The sequence below is a fragment of the Protomyctophum bolini genome (assembly GCF_963924005.1).
Source record: "Protomyctophum bolini genome assembly, chromosome: 18".
Classification (NCBI taxonomy): domain Eukaryota; kingdom Metazoa; phylum Chordata; class Actinopteri; order Myctophiformes; family Myctophidae; genus Protomyctophum; species Protomyctophum bolini.
This window is the reverse complement of record NC_137879.1, coordinates 25,680,804-25,698,376: the sequence shown is the minus strand read 5'-3', so window position 1 is coordinate 25,698,376 and position 17,573 is coordinate 25,680,804. Positions and strand designations below refer to the sequence as shown.

Below are 17,573 nucleotides of genomic sequence, written 5' to 3'. Positions count from 1 at the left end.
ATAGCGTAGGCATGACTAGTCTAACACGGCACGAGATCACAAAGGACAGTGTGGGATCAAAAATAGTTCTCTCTGTCATTGCAGTGCTCGTGGTGTCGTGTCGGCGTTCAAGGTGGCAGACTGGCAGTGTGCTGTCCGGAACCAGATTGCTACAATGTCTGACTGTAGGAGTAAAACAAAGATGGGGACATTTTTTTAATTAGGATTAAGGAAGTGATTTGAATAAATACAGCCAAATACAACCTTAAAAGTGTACTTTAGTTGAAGGTCAAGCATGGAGTGAAAAATATCTGGTAAATGAACTCCTTTATTTACAATGACAAGTGGAATATTTTCATGAATGCATGGAGATTTCATGGGGTGTGTAATTGAGAGAAAATAACTAGTAATGTTTTGGGTGTACTATCCCTTTCAGCACTTGACACGTTTGTGACTTGTGAGCTTACAGATCCTGCCATTTTCATTATATTTTTTTCTGTTTCTGTAAGTTTATTGAACATTAATTTGCCCAAAATAGGGACGCCAGGGTTTATATGGTTAAAATGTAATATTGAAGAACCCAGTATATCGCCATCCATCTACAAATGGAGTAAATGTAATAACTTGCATGTATTCCAGTCTTCCAACCCAGCTCATATTGTATGTACGTACATCTCTGGTTTGATAGTGAGGAGCCTTGCCAAAGTCAGAGAGTGCCAATCCATGATTTGTGTTCTGCTTTTTCCCAACTACTGTAGATGACCTCAACCAGACCACACACACACACACACACGCACACGCGCGCACACACACAATTTTACGTATTTTCTAAATGGACCAACATGTTGTCCACATGTTGTACAATTCATATCTCACCCGAAAATATTCCAAAAGGAAAATACAATTCAGTGAGGTAGAACCTAATTATGTTCAGTGTCACCAGGTCCAGCAGTGTGAAGTATTTTATGGCTTCATGTTACGTTCGTTCAGGATAGCTCTGGCCCTACTCAAAAGGCAGACGAAACGGGACTTAAAGATGTAAGCAAAGTAAGTCCAGTGGTCAAGAGACTAAGGATTTCTTTGTATTACGGTGCGAGTCTTGGAGAGAGAATGAATAGCTCGTACTTTCTCTCCATTCTCTTTTCTCTCTCTGTCTCTATTTCTCCCCGCTCTCTCTCTCTCTCTCCCCCTCTGCAACCCTCTGTTTCTCTGTCTTAGTCACTTGAACACTTGTCAGGACTCTGATGCTCACAAGGTCTATTTCAAATGCAATTTGATCATTCCAAACATAGAACCGAGCCTGCCATTAGTCACGAGGTGTATTCATATAAACTTGGCTGACGGGTTAGATCATGAATGTGAAATACTTAATATTGATATATTCATGGGCATGGGAAGGCAAGAACACTGAGTTCTACAGACAAAGTAACCTTATCTTACACTCTTTCATGTCCGTGAATACCAATACAGTCAGTTTAAGATGACCACATCAATCATACAACACTGAAAATCACACTGTTTAAGTTATTCTGTATGAATCAGTGATGGGTTTGAAGACGCCCAGAGGATCTTAATAAGGACGTTTAGAAAATAGTTTGTCTGTGACTGTGATCCACCCAACTATGTAACTATAACTAGCCTATCCCAATACAATACACACCTACTGTACATAAAGGTCAGAACAATTTGTATTTTACAACTATTTACAATTTAGGTATTTAGCAGACACTCTTATCCAGAGTGACGTAAAAAGTTAGCCTCCACTATGATTAATTAACAATTATTATTTTAGTTATTTTTAATAGTGAAAATAGACAATCTACTTGTATATCGGCTATATTCAGTATTTTTGTAGGCCACCATTTTACAACGAAGTGTCACCGTTTGCTCCTCAGCGCATACCGCATAGACTTCTGTGTGTATGTTCTTATTTGTCTTGTATTCTGGTAGTTTGTTGACGTGTCCTCTTAGTCTCCCAACCTATCCCAGTGTCCATTGTCTTGTATTCTGGTAGTTTGTTGATGTGTCCTCTTAGTCCCCCAACCTATCCCAGTGTCCATTGTCTTGTATTCTGGTAGTTTGTTGACGTGTCCTCTTATCTTAGTCCCCCAACCTATCCCAGTGTCCATTGTCTTGTATTCTGGTAGTTTGTTGACGTGTCCTCTTATCTTAGTCCCCCAACCTATCCCAGTGTCCATTGTCTTGTATTCTGGTAGTTTGTTGACATGTCCTCTTATCTTAGTCCCCCAACCTATCCCAGTGTCCATTGTCTTGTATTCTGGTAGTTTGTTGATGTGTCCTCTTAGTTCCCCAACCTATCCCAGTGTCCATTGTCTTGTATTCTGGTAGTTTGTTGATGTGTCCTCTTAGTTCCCCAACCTATCCCAGTGTCCATTGTCTTGTATTCTGGTAGTTTGTTGATGTGTCCTCTTAGTTCCCCAACCTATCCCAGTGTCCATTGTCTTGTATTCTGGTAGTTTGTTGATGTGTCCTCTTAGTTCCCCAACCTATCCCAGTGTCCATTGTCAGTTGAGTTTTCCTGTGTCTGCTTATAGTCTTTGTCTATATACTCCTCTGTGTGTTTTAAGCTCTTTGCCAGTTCGTCGTATATGTCGCTATTGTGGCTTTAAGCCTTCAGTCTCCCCCCTACAATTTTCAGGAGCACACACAGTCCCGCACGCACACATGTACATTGATTAAAATCAACCCTTTGGATTAATTTCACAACTGCTTCTCGATTAACGAAACATTAGTTAGTTACGTTAGTTGTTAGTTCTACATTTTTCTTAGTTTCCCTGCTTAAGGTAAGCTGCATGATTATCCCTATTCAACCGACAACAGAGTAAATCACATAACTAGCAACTATCTAAATAGGCAACAAATGCTGATGCAAAGAAATAAAGAGCACTATATGTTCTTAGGCCTCTAAGGGTACCGAATCTGTTGTCCTGACTCCTGACGCTTGGAGCATTGGCCAGCTTGTTGTAGGGACAGGATGGACAGATCTTGGGACAGTCCTGCAGTCTTGTGTTTCGACTATTACAGTGTGTGGGAAGTGTTGTAGGGTTAGATCATATCCTGCAGGTATACTTTATATATGGAGAGGGTATTAAATCACAGACCATATGGGGCTGCCATGGACAACATCTAGTATGGGATTTGCAGCTGTGTTGTACACAGTTTTGCCTGAAAGGGTGCCTGTGTTAAAAAAGAAAACGATCCCTGCGTGTAATGCTTTTTTGTGTTTGGTGTGTCTTGCAGCGTGCTAGCTGCTGGTGTGGGATCTAGAGGCAGAGGAGAGGACGGGAACAGAGAGAGGAGAGGAGATGGAGTTTTCAGACGGCTTATTGCTGCAGGTCAACAGTGGAGAACAAGGAGCTAACCGCTGGAAAGCTCCCAGCGATGACTCAGTAAGTCCCAGACTCGTGACCAGGGGCTTTTGTCTTAAGCGCATCCAGTCGATTTATGTATTAGTGGTTCCCTCGCAAGTAAATACTAGTATAATAAGCAAATGCAAATTGCAAAGTACAAATATAATGTATATTCTTAATTAGTGATGCATCGAATATTCGGCCTGAAAATGTCTATTCGGTTTCGGAAAATATATCACTGAATAGTGTATGCAATTAATGCATTCAAAGGAGCTGAATAAATGTTTTATGGACCCATAATAGTGATTATTATTTAAGTTAAGTTTTGCCATAACCATTTATTTTGCCATAAATCATTAGCTTTATCGTACGGCCATGACAGCAATTGTAGGATATCCAACTGTTTCCTATATTCGGTATTCGGATTTGGCCAAGAATTTCCCTTTTGGTGCATCCCTATTCTTAATATATTTTTGTAAGTTTTGGAGTCAAAAGCACAGTATTTTAAAATGTAGTGGAGTGAAAGTCCTCAGATTGCAAAAAATAAAATAAAATAAAAAAACAACAGTACTCAAGTAAAAGTACTTAGTTACTGTCCACCACTGATAGTATTGTTGTCCATCCGTGTTTACACAGGAGCGCAGCTCCAGTCCCTCAGTGCTGCGTTGTGTGAGCAGCACATGGAAGGAGGGCCTGTTGAACCGCAAGAGACCGTTTGTGGGACGATGCTGTCACACCTGTACTCCACAGAGTCAGGTACGTTCACACCACACAACAACACACCTGTACTCCACAGAGTCAGGTACGTTCACACCACACAACAACACACCTGTACTCCACAGAGTCAGGTACGTTCACACCACACAACAACACACCTGCACTCCACAGAGTCAGGTACGTTCACACCACACAACAACACACCTGCACTCCACAGAGTCAGGTACGTTCACACCACACAACAACGCACCTGTACTCCACAGAGTCAGGTACGTTCACACCACACAACAACACACCTGTACTCCACAGAGTCAGGTACGTTCACACCACACAACAACACACCTGCACTCCACAGAGTCAGGTACGTTCACACCACACAACAACACACCTGCACTCCACAGAGTCAGGTACGTTCACACCACACCTGTACTCCACAGAGTCAGGTACGTTCACACCACACAACAACGCACCTGTACTCCACAGAGTCAGGTACGTTCACACCACACAACAACACACCTGTACTCCACAGAGTCAGGTACGTTCACGCCACACAACAACACACCTGTACTCCACAGAGTCAGGTACGTTCACACCACACAACACACCTGTACTCCACAGAGTCAGGTACGTTCACACCACACAACACACCTGTACTCCACAGAGTCAGGTACGTTCACACCACACAACACACCTGTACTCCACAGAGTCAGGTACGTTCACACCACACAACACACCTGTACTCCACAGAGTCAGGTACGTTCACACCACACAACAACGCACCTGTACTCCACAGAGTCAGGTACGTTCACACCACACAACAACACACCTGTACTCCACAGAGTCAGGTACGTTCACACCACACAACAACACACCTGCACTCCACAGAGTCAGGTACGTTCACACCACACAACAACACACCTGCACTCCACAGAGTCAGGTACGTTCACACCACACAACACACCTGTACTCCACAGAGTCAGGTACGTTCACACCACACAACACACCTGTACTCCACAGAGTCAGGTACGTTCACACCACACAACACACCTGTACTCCACAGAGTCAGGTACGTTCACACCACACAACACACCTGCACTCCACAGAGTCAGGTACGTTCACACCACACAACACACCTGTACTCCACAGAGTCAGGTACGTTCACACCACACAACACACCTGCACTCCACAGAGTCGGGTACGTTCACACCACAACAACACACCTGTACTCCACAGAGTCAGGTACGTTCACAACACACAACGGGCGCGTTCGGAAATGCGCACCGGGAATGTGGTCAGTTTGTTGAGTGTGGTGGGCGGTGACGTCACAGAGTGCGTTCAGTGCAGGGGGGCAGTCAGACAGATATTTTGTGAAGCCACTAAGGAAATGAAAGTTCATATAATGGCCTGTTGTGGCACTGTCATTGTGCTCAAAAAAACCCATAGCCCCATAGAAGTCCATGTATTTGGGCCCAACTTCACCTAGACTGTATTACCTTAATAAACATGGTCATGAATACTTTTTGCTTCCAGTCACTAGTTTAAAGTCTCATTTCTAATGTCATAATATTATTTTTGGAAAATTATGGTCCCATGTATAAAAGAAATGACCATAAAGTCGCGCATGTTCTGAGGGGCGTGGCTACCGTTACAGTCTATGATAGGGATTCCCCTCCCACTCGAGTCAAAATAAAAACCAACGAAGAAGAAGGGGGGAAGTCCCGCCTCGTTGTCTGGGCCAGCCAATGGGCCAGCTGGGCCTGGGCCCGGATCTTGAAAGATGGCTGCCTCCACAGATAGAGACAGGCTTCATTTTACGTTCATGTTAGACCCGCGGAACGCTTTGTCCATATTTTTTACAGTCTATGGTTCAGTGTGCCTTATTTACGAACGACCACAGCTGTGACACATTCACACGAATCACACCGGCCAACCCCAGCTTCAGGGTAGGGTCGCTCAGTGCGGGCACTCGGCACACCCGGTGCGCAGCGCACAGGATCTTCGAACGACAACGCACTGAGTGCACTGAATAAACGAACGACACGAGAGCACACCAGTGCGTTCAGAGCGCATTTCCGAACGTGCCCTATAACACACCTGGTACGTTCACACCACACAACAACATTTTGTTTGCTGTTGATGATGGAGGTGGAAATCTGTTGTTTTTATTCATCACAGAAACAATACAATTATGTAAAACAGCATCATGAATAAGAAATGAAATAAAATAAACAAGATACATGTACATACACAACGTGTAAAACTAACATAAAGGATCAAGAGAAATAAGAAAAAGCAAACCCAACCACCCCTCCCAGGACCAATGATGTCATGAAAAGCAGGGAGAGCAAAGTTCTTACCACTGTAAGGACAGCTAGCCTAAATCTTTAAGGTTATCTGCAATGCTAGACCATGTAATCGCTATACGGTATTCTGTATCTGGCTAGCTGTCACTATTGACCCCCACAATCAAATGACCCATGGCCATGAGCATAAAAATACACCAAGTTAAAGGGCCACTTCACCCCTTTTGCAACCAGATCTTATGCGCATGCGTGCGTGAGTGTGCATGTATAATGTGTGTCAATGTTTGAAATTAGGAAAAAAAGGTTTGAATAATGACATAACTATCCTCATGGATTCGTTTTTATTTGGTGCAGGGAGATTTTGACCTGGCAAACTAAAACGCATGTGTTTTAGCCCTGTGAAGTACATGAACTTCAACTAAACCGAACGAGGATGTGGAATTGAAAGTTAAAAAAAAACACAAGTCTTAATGAAACCCTTAACTCTTAATTCTCATGATGATACTAACTAGGCCACTAATAGACATTTCAGCTGCTGAATTCATGTGTACTGATTGTTGTCTTGTCATTGTTCCCAAGGAGAAGCTATTCAACACCAGTATTCCCTCTTTGGGACTACGCAATGTCATCTACATCAATGAGACCCACACCAGGTAAACAATCAACTCCTATGTATTCATTTACATCCATGAGAACCTTGCCATCTAAACAAGGCTTGCATCTATTAATTTGCATCATTGAGACCCACACACCATCTAAACAAGATCTATCTATTAATTAATTTACATCATATCGCCTGCCACCTTCAGTGTTGTTAGACATATCCATAACCTGTCCTAGAGAGTTGACTTAAGTCCAACTAAGTCAACCTAGGTGTCTGGCCAGCTGACACCTATTGACCTCTATTGACTTTGAGCCTAAAATACTTGTTCTGCCAAAAATAGAGGCAGTAGTCTGCTTGGTGTGTGAGTTAATTTCAGTGTACATTCTAGTAGGAGAAGGGGAGAGAACCTACAGTATGATCTGTTGTTGATCTAGTCATTTTGGAATGAAGAACAACTGAAGATCAATGTGTCTCTGACCGAAGAGAGGACACCACTATATAATCTTATAGATCAATGTGTCTCTGACCGAAGAGAGGACACCACTATATAATCTTATAGATCAATGTGTCTCTGACCGAAGAGAGGACACCACTATATAATCTTATAGATCAATGTGTCTCTGACCGAAGAGAGGACACCACTATATAATCTTATAGATCAATGTGTCTCTGACCGAAGAGAGGACACCACTATATAATCTTATAGATCAATGTGTCTCTGACCGAAGAGAGGACACCACTATATAATCTTATAGAACAGGCCTACCTCTATTAACCCCCCTTTTGGTGTTTTAAACATTATGTTATAATTTAGCTATTGAAAAATAGCAGATCGAGCTTGTAGGTCTGCTATTTTTGAAAAATTGTGAAAATATTTATTTCAGAAAACTGGAGGATTTAGAATAAAAATAAATACATTTCGAGGTCAGGCCTAAATGGGTTAAATTAGTTATTGTACGTCCAGGTTGTGGTGAGAAGTCGAGGAGTCTCTCCTACATTTGCATACGTTTACATTGTGATTCATTCTACTGATGATGTAAGGTAGAGGATGAGACAACCCATTGGGGAAGTCAAGTGGTTTCTTTTCACCCACATATTATGTTAGCAATATATTCCACTCGTATGCATATTATGAAACTTCAACACAAGTTGATTGATGATCCAGTGTTTTTTATATATTTTTTAAAAAGAGTACATTTCTATATGTGGAGGCAATGAAACAGGTTTTAAAGGATGAATAATTGATAGTGTTTGTTAGCAGACACTGGTCCCACCATGCATCCAGATACTGACCACAGAATGTAAAACACACCTTCTTGCAGTGATGTGCGTGAATGCGCTAATGGTGAGCGTGTTTTCAGTGAACTGTCTGAACGTATCCGTTTGCAGCTAATGAACGTGAATTGTGCATGGTTAATTTTCGCAAGAGTTAAGGACACAAGCCAGGTGGCCGTTCCTCAATTCCAAGAACGGACTTGAGTCTTTGGAGAAAAATGTACTCATTATGAGACCTAGGAATGCATCTTTCTATCTAGTTTGAGATTTACTTATAGGATACTTGAGGTCAAGTGATTGTGCATTGCAGCTCGATGCTCAGTCTAATCATCTCTGTGTCGGGTAAAACAACAGGACCTCACAACATCTCTGAAAAAGGTTTAAGCACATTCACTCACCATTTTCATTCACGCAGCACATACTGATAAAGACAGGGAAAAAAGGCCAAATAAAATGTCCATTGTATCTACAGTATACAGTACTGCATCTCTGTACTACTCCATATTATTGTCTCCAATAGGCCGAAGGCATGGGGAGAGATTATGTTTTGCACTCCGTCCGTGTGTGTGTGTCGGACTGTCCGTCCGGCCGGCCGGCCGGCCATCCGTCCGTGCGTCCGTCCGTCTGTGTACAGCTGATCTCCGGCACTGTTAACCCTGTCGATGCCAAATTTTGCACACACTCCCTGGATGCCAATCTTTCCAGAACGGCCTGTTATAGCGCCACCAGGAGGCCGACTTTTGAAAAACAAAATTATTGATATTACTCCTCTGATTCTGTCCAAAAATCCAGCAAATTCAAGCCGGATCTGTCCAATTTTTGCAAAACACATTTTTGGAACAAAATGCCTCAAATCATGAACGCAGCGTGCAATTTTATACGTGAAATCTTTCATAGACTTTCCTACTAGCCTGAGGAATATATCCCACCCTTTTCACATTGGCCTGTTATAGCGTCATCAACAGGTGAATTTTTGCCTCAAATCATCCAATTGCCATCCAAAGCATAAGAAGAAATGGCACCCTTTTCACATTGGCCTATTATAGCACCATCAGGAGGCCACAACCTGACCTGCCCTGGTGGAAACCTGTCCCCCAAGGGGCACTTTATTTAAGTGATAAAAATATGATTGCATTAAACGTAATCCCTGTCTGTGCTACTATAGTAATAGAAAGTAACTCATTTACTTAATGATGGGGGAGGTCCTATTGAAAGTTGGAGCAGCTCACAGGTCTATAAATATATCAAAAATATAGGATATTCTACGTGGAAACAATCTTTGGACAGTGTACAAACACATAACGTACAATAAATAATCTGAAATGCCTAAGGCTTGTTGTGAGTGAGTGAGTTATACTGTACATGCTGTAGCCTCGGAAACCCAGACGTTTTTATTTCCAGGGAGAAAAAAAGAAGTCTGGGACCGAGAGTATCACTCTCTGCTGATTTCTGATCGTCTGCACCTTTGTTAAATTGACGCACACTCTCTCTCTGTCGCTCTAATTAATTAGTCTCATGTCACGCAGCTGCGTCTAGATTCTCCCACAGATCCTGCTGGGAGCTGCCAGTGCCTATGCCATAGAAAGCATAGGTGGACCCCAGGCTATACATGCTGTGACTCACCCAAATTCTGACTCTCCCAGTCTGCCTATTAGTTCATTTTGACAGTATGTTTGTATTATGTCAGCTTAATGTGCGGTATGCAAATGAGGTCATTATGATTTCAATGATACATTGTGACATTAAAGTCAGCAATCTTCCCTGTTTCCCCTGTGTTTCTGTAAGCAACAGCAAGAAATACAAAGTGAAAACCAAGATTCCTTACAAAAGGAGATGATAATTATATATCCTGACCTATATCCTATGAGACGAGGATTTTTAACCTCATTCATAGTGATCAGCAAAAATAGCCAGTCTGTAAGCTCACAACTCGTGGTGGCCAGTTGTGAACTTGTAGATCTGCACATCCGCTATTTTAGAATAACCCTAGAAATATTTTACAATAAAAATAATTGGCATTTAGCAACCAGAGCAGTAAGGTAAATACATATACATCAAATGCAGAGACAGTTTAGTCCTTCAGTAAACCAAGAACCTACTGTAGGATCAGTCTAAACAACATACTATGAAAATGTAAAAAGTACTTTGAGTTTTCGCCTATAATGTCCCCAAAAACAGCGACACCAGGTTGAAAGTGGCACCTGTGTCATTTTAGATTTTTGCGTTGGCTATTCAAAAATAGCACGTACAATCTCACATCTCGTCACTTCATGCAGCACTGTGAGCTTGTACATCTGCCATTTCTTTTTACATAAAGCCTAGGCTTCAGTCTATACCCTTTTTTTTTTTTTTCCAGAATAAGAAAAAGAAAAAACGGATGAACTAAGAATGTTTTGTATGGAAAGAAAAAAACAAACTAATAAACTAAACTAATAAAAAAATAATCTTGTGAGAACTACCGGTTTAAAAGGTGAATCTGCCTCAGGTGACCTGAGTCAGGTCTTAATTAGTTTGCTTACGAAAATGGATGTGGCGTCAGGGCGTCAGGACAAAGTGCGGCTGAAGTGTGATGTTTGAACTGTCAGTTGTTGTGGTTGTGAATGGCTTCGGGCTTCTAATTGACATGCCTCTCTGAGCTGTTATCCGGTTTCTGGACGGGTGCCCGGTTACTTACCAAAGACAACAGCAGACAATGAATCAAGTATTCTTTTGTTATAGGAGAGTAGAGGAGGAAACCCTTTCTGTGATGGTCCTGACGTGTGTGCATGTACGCAGTACGCACATGCATACATGCGTGCGTGCGTGTGTGATTGTGATGTGTATATCTATCAGGCGTGTGGCACACAAATGGATGCACTTGTGCAGAACAATCTCCCTGCGTGCACTGTGTAATGCTGCGTATGCTCACGGGTATGTCGTGCATTTATATAGCGCTCTTATCCAAAGTGCTTTACATAGATTGTGCTTAGTTACATTCACCCATTCATACACCAATGGCGGAGGAATCCATGCAAAGCACCAACCTGCACTTCGGGAGCAATTCAGGGTTCAAAGTCTTGCTCAAGGACACTTCGACAATAACTCTGCAGGAGCCCAGGATCGAACTGGGAACCTCATGGTTCCCATCCGGCTGCTCTACCCCCTTAATAAGTGTTGAATATAACGTTAATTGAATAAGGGTATGCTGTGTATGTGTGTGTACTGTGTAATGCTGCGTATGTTCACGGTATGTTTATGCATAATATGTGTGTGTTTATGTGTCTTATCTTAACATGTGTTGCAGGCAGAGGGGCTGGCTGGCGCGCAGGCTGAGCTATGTGCTCTTTGTGCTGGAGAGAGATGTCAACAAGGACATGTTTGCCAGGAATGTAGTGGAGAACGTGCTCAACAACAGCAGGTACAGCACCTGACAAAGATGTATTGATGGATGGATGGATGGATGGATCAACTGTCTGACAGATTCCACTAATTGGAGTTTCCAAAGCATCAATGCATTCATTCATGAATTGGACAGATCATCAGATGAATAGTGCATGCAGACTGTGCAGATATTGGCACCAACCTGCACTTCAGGAGCAATTAGGGGTTCAGAATTGGCTCAAGGACACTTTGACAATAACTCTGAGCCCTCACCTGACCGGTTTGGATGGATAAAATAAGTATATTTTCTGGCAGGTTTTCCTTTATTTAGATGGGTAGAATGTAGAAACACAGGATGCTGATGCCAGAGAAGACCTGTAATTACACAGGTTGCAACAGCCTCAATTGATTGTGCTCCATGTACTAAACTGTCAGCTTAGAGAAAGGAATACCTGCACCCTCTTGAACCCTTATGAACTTGTTTATTTTCAGCAACACACAGTAGCAGTCTACCAAGAGAAAACAGATGCGTTTCAGCATGTCAGCCTTCCTCAGCGTTTCAAAACAGGAGTTTTTCAAAAGTTTTGAAAGAGTTTTGAAACGCTGAGGAAGGCCGACGTGACGAAACGATGAATGAAAAATGCAAGAATGCTTTCGAGATTTTCAAGTGATCCATAAAAGAGTGGGGAACCAACCAGCGCTCTAGTCTAGAAGACTCAAGACTTGCTTCCCTCCGCTCTGTGTCAGGGTGGAGAGTGCCATCGTGGAGGTGGCCATAGACTCTGATGGCTCAGGCGTCCAGTCTGCCCAGGACCAGAAGGCCATCAGAGGGATGAGGAGGAAAGCGCGTGGCTTCCTCCAGGAGATGGTGGCCAACGTTTCACCAGCTATCATCAGGTACACACGCCAAACGCACATCCATGACAACTCAATCTTAACTATCAACAGGCACATAAACCACCAAAAATACATCCATATGTCAATCAAAATGTACTCGATTACACAAGTCCACAATGTAATACATGAAGATCCAATATCATGCAATAGAGGATATGCGACTATGCGTGTGATATCATCATTATACCCGGAAGTTATGCAGGAGCCGGGAACGCCTACGGAGTGGCAAAAACTTTCTGGCTCATACATCCAAACAGAAAAGTCCTATCTGATTGCATTAAATGACATTAAACAACGTTAAACTCACTTTGCCACTCACGTTATGCATGCGCATACCCAGTATATACAGTATGTGTGCACAAAAAAATACATTTGACTTTTGTACCGACGCTTCCTTTCTTCCTTCCCAGACTGACAGGTTGGGTTCTGCTCAAGCTCTTCAATGGGTTTTTCTGGAGCATCCAGATCCACAAGGGACAACTGGAGATGGTCAAGAAAGCTGCTACAGAGGTGACACACACAGACGCACGCGTGTGCGCACATGCATACAATATACTGTATTCACTCATTATTTTTCAGACAATTTGTGTTTCGGTTAATTACTTTTATCCTGAAAGTGGTGAGCAAATGGTGGTGTGCCCAGGTGAATACAAATGCTGCTAATAGTACACAGTTATCGCTTTGCCCCTGATATCCACCACAAATTGATGGATATACAGTAAATGTTAACTGTTATCAAAACCTTGTCTGACCCTACAAAAATCACAAAACATAATAATAATTGACTGTTGTGTGTTTGCATTGTGTGCAGAACAACGTACCCTTGATCTTCCTCCCCGTTCACAAGTCTCACATCGACTACCTGCTCATCACCTTCATCCTCTTCTGTCACAACATCAAAGCCCCACACATCGCAGCCGGCAACAACCTCAACATACCCATCTTCAGGTGAGACACCTTCTTTTAATCCACGTGGAGTGGTCGGCACGCTGTGGGCCGGAAAACTAATGTTTTTGTTCTCGTCTTATCAAAAATAAAACGGATAATAATGAATTGCATTTTTATAGCGCTTTCCCAAGTGCTCAAAGCGCTTTACAATGGTTTATTCATTCATACATTTGGAGGTGAAGCGGCGAACAGTCGACGCCAGCGTCTTCACTTTAGCTTAGTTTAGCTTAGCTTGCGTTCTCCTAGAAAACTGATTTCACAGCAAGAGCGACCAGTCGCAATGCAGTGGAAGTTCTCAGATGTGAACTGGGAAGTGTTTTTATAGAACTTAACGCTGGAACGAGGCTCGTTAAGATCCACTCATCATATTCACAGCACACAGCGGCCATTTTGCTTTAACGTCACTCTCAGAACCGAGAGTAACTACCAAAAAACTATACTGTACATAACCTTAGGTCATCTTTTAAAAACAGTATTTAGACATTATTTTTGTCCCAGGACTTGCGTGTGCGCGTGTGTTCTATAGCATACTTACAGCGTTATTGTGGGGGTGGGGTAGAGTTTCATCAACGCTGCAAATAAGGGTTTTACTTATAAATAGGGTTTACTGTACTTTGTAATGTACTTTGTAATGTATATATATATATATATATATATATGAAGCATGTATAAAATCAATGCTATACCATGAACTTTGACTTGACTGGAGATCAGCACTTAGAAGAGGATTAATCTTCTCACAGCCACCAGCAGTGAAATAGGCCATAGAGCTCAGTTAAAAGGAAATGGATTAGAATGGGCTCAGTGGTGATCCAAGGTGTGTGACCCAGGGTCATGTGTATGCCATAAGGTGATATCAGCTGTCACGCAGCTTATCTGATCACAGCCTATCAGCTTGTACTATGCTTCAAAGTGGACAGTGGTGGAAAAAGTACTCACATTTTTTACTTAAGTAAAGGTATCAGTACTGCTACTGCAACATAGAAATACAAGTAAAAGTCCCGGATTCAAAATGTACTTGAGTAAAAGTACAAAAGTATTCGCATTCAAAATGTACTTAAAGTACCAAAAGTTGTGAAAATAGCAGATCTACAAGCTCACAAGCCGTCACATGGCGGCATTGTGAGCTTGTAAATCGGCTATTTTCAAATGGCCGTAATGTATATAGGGCTGAAGTGTACAATGTATGTTTTGTTGCGAACGCAGTGATTGCGAACGCAGTGAGCACTTACTATGAGACCTAGCAGATCATGTCTGTCTGTCCGTGTGTCTGTCCCGCTATCCAAATATGGAGTGTGTTGCATCAGCAATCACTCAGCTCCATATATGGGCACAAAAGGGGCCAGGTCCACTCAGCTCCATATATGGGCACAAAAGGGGCCAGGTCCACTCAGCTCCATATATGGGCACAAAAGGGGCCAGGTCCACTCAGCTCCATATATGGGCACAAAAGGGGCCAGGTCCACATATACAGTAACAGCGGGACAGACTGCGTTCGCTTCCCGCGTTTGCGCGTCTTACTGGTGATATCTGGGGGTCCCCGCACTCCATGTTGAGAACCAGGAAATGCAACACAGTATTGTCCAAATAGCTACGTTAATCTCTTTCAGTGTGATTTAGGAAGTTGCATGCCTTAACAAATCCACTAATCCATCCGTTGGCAGTTAATACCAAGACTCTAGCAGCAAATCTGCTACTTTATTTAGGGCGTTGTTTTCTAGAAATTCTAGACAAAACATTGTAGAGAGAGACAGGAAACTGAAGGCAGACACAGAGAGCAGGACATGCATCACAGGTCTATCCAGACAGAATTGATCTACAGTAGGACCATCGCAACAGTGTGGCCAGCTACAGTTCTGCATTATGCACTCATCCACTGTTCTGCCTCACCCACATTGACTGATTGATTGACAAAAATGCATTATTATGTATGTCAAAATGATAAAACAAAATAAAACTCATTGTAAACTTCTAATCATATACTGACAGAATTGAATTGTGCAGTTTATATTTAAAATGCAAGACATGCCAGAAAGATACTGGACATTGCAGTACAAAGAGTCCAGTACTACCCATTAAACCCCCCCAATACACTTAGTTGACTGGAGTCCCCCAGTGCTACGTATTGGGCCCCCTCCTGTTTTCGCTCTACATATACATATCTTAGCGCTCACAGCACCTTGTGTTGTGACATGTTGTGAGCTTGTAGATCTGTTCGCCACAGAGTTCATGTGTGGGGTTCATGTGGTTAAAACATTAGGTTTGGGAATGGGATGTGTGTCTAATCTGATGCATACATGTTATAATCCGCAATATCTTCCGTTTGCAGCACATTGATCCGCAAACTGGGAGGTTTCTTCATTCGCCGAAAACTAGATGAAACGGGGGACGGGAAGAAAGACGTTTTGTACAGATCACTTTTGCACGCGGTAAGTCCTGAAAGTCACTCAAACTTCAATGGAGTGATTAAGGCTACATTCTGTATAGAGTACCAGCTTGCTGTACTGAGGTTATCCTGTATTTGCCTCATTGTTTGCATCACACCACAGGGCTGGTTAGAGAAACTATTCTAACTAAAACATTCTGAATGGCTGCTATGCCTATAGAGTGCCGCAGTCCCCGCCCCCTTTCAGAAAAGCGAGTGGCCCAGGAAGTGGAAGCCCCATGCATTCTCCCATCGGCACTTTTAATATAATTTATTTAAAGACGGTTACGCCGCGGACAAAGCCAATTCGGATCGTGACGAATCATGACAATGAACACAATATTTTGGGGACGATCAAATAATTTATAAGACGAAAAACAAAACAAATAGTGTTGTCTCCTGACTTTCTTTTCTTCTTTCTAATGATTTGATCGTCCCAAAATATTGTGTTCATTGTCATGATTCGTCACGATCCGAATTGGCTTTGTCCGCGGCGTAACCGTCTTTAAATAAATTATATTAAAAGTGCCGATGGGAGAATGCATGGGGCTTCCACTTCCTGGGCCACTCGCTTTTCTGAAAGGGGGGGGGGACTGCGGTGCTCTATAAAGGGCACGTCATGATACAAATAGTTGACCTCATAGCAAAGGATATGTCCGAACATTTGTATTGTATATACATTCCTGTGTCAAATCTTCCATGTTTCATCTCTGTATACTGATAATCCTGAAGACTTGGCACATCTCTCTGCTAATACACCAGATGTTGTCAATTAATTCTTTCACCACCATTGCCATAGATCTAGGTCAATTGAAGCCTAACTCAGAGCCTAACTCAAGCTAACTCAGAGAGTGTACAAATGGAACCAAATGGACCCGTTCCATTTGTACGCTCTCAGAGTTGAATTAGCATTGATTTTACAATATAAATCGGGGGTCCCAGAGATAGAAATGCTATTCAATGGGGGGTCCGTAGACTAATGCATGTCAAACTGGGGGTCCTTGAAATTAATCGGGTTGAAAATCACTGCCACCATAAAAATCTTCTCTTATTGGGGTCCCTGGCATATCTTTTCAAATGGGGGGTCCGCGGGCTATTTAGTGTCAATTTGGGGGTCCTTGACATGAAAGAGTTTGAACCACTGATATAAACCACATTATAACCATATAAAATGAAATGGTAGTTAAATGCTGCAATTTGAAAAAATGGCAAAATATGACTCCTAACATCGTTGAAGTGGGACTCATAAAATGTCCCTGGGACTCATCTAAAAGACCATACCTGCATCCCGGGAGTCATTACATTGAAAACCTATTTACATCACTGTTATAGGTGCAGTCTACAGGTTTTTGTTTTGGCAGTTTAGGTCATGTTCAGTTGCTTTAAACAACTTGGAATGCCCCAAAAAACGGCCAAACATCTCTTCTATTACTGGTAGCCACCAAATATGGCGAAGACCTTGTTACTTATACCCCTGAGGATGTTTGTGTATTTGCTGACTTTACTTTTTATAGCACTGTGTATTATTTGCGACTGCACTGTACCCTCTTATGTGGACATAATTAAATCATGAAAGTGTGCATGCGTGTTTGTGTTTGTGCACTTGAGGGTTGCTCTATGAACGTGCAACATATGTTTCCTATCTGATATATTTCAACAACAGCCCACTGGGCTTTGGCCCTAATCTTTGTCCC

General features: G+C 42.4%; 1 protein-coding gene across 4 annotated transcripts in view; it reads left to right on the top strand.

The window, feature by feature from the left end:
* gpam (glycerol-3-phosphate acyltransferase, mitochondrial) overlaps positions 1–17,573 on the top strand; it is a 42,978-nt gene that overhangs the window by 6,699 nt on the left and 18,706 nt on the right. For 2 of the 4 annotated variants that reach the window (XM_080788633.1, XM_080788630.1), the window contains exons 2-9: positions 3,241–3,389; positions 3,987–4,106; positions 6,950–7,023; positions 11,530–11,646; positions 12,357–12,506; positions 12,917–13,016; positions 13,318–13,454; positions 15,784–15,883. In XM_080788633.1, coding sequence (XP_080644759.1) covers positions 3,306–3,389; positions 3,987–4,106; positions 6,950–7,023; positions 11,530–11,646; positions 12,357–12,506; positions 12,917–13,016; positions 13,318–13,454; positions 15,784–15,883 — 882 coding nt within the window. In that variant the 5' untranslated portion in view covers positions 3,241–3,305. Of the gene's footprint in view, positions 1–84; positions 294–3,240; positions 3,390–3,986; positions 4,107–6,949; positions 7,024–11,529; positions 11,647–12,356; positions 12,507–12,916; positions 13,017–13,317; positions 13,455–15,783; positions 15,884–17,573 lie in introns of all 4 variants that reach the window. The other 2 variants (XM_080788631.1, XM_080788632.1) reach the window with 2 other exon arrangements.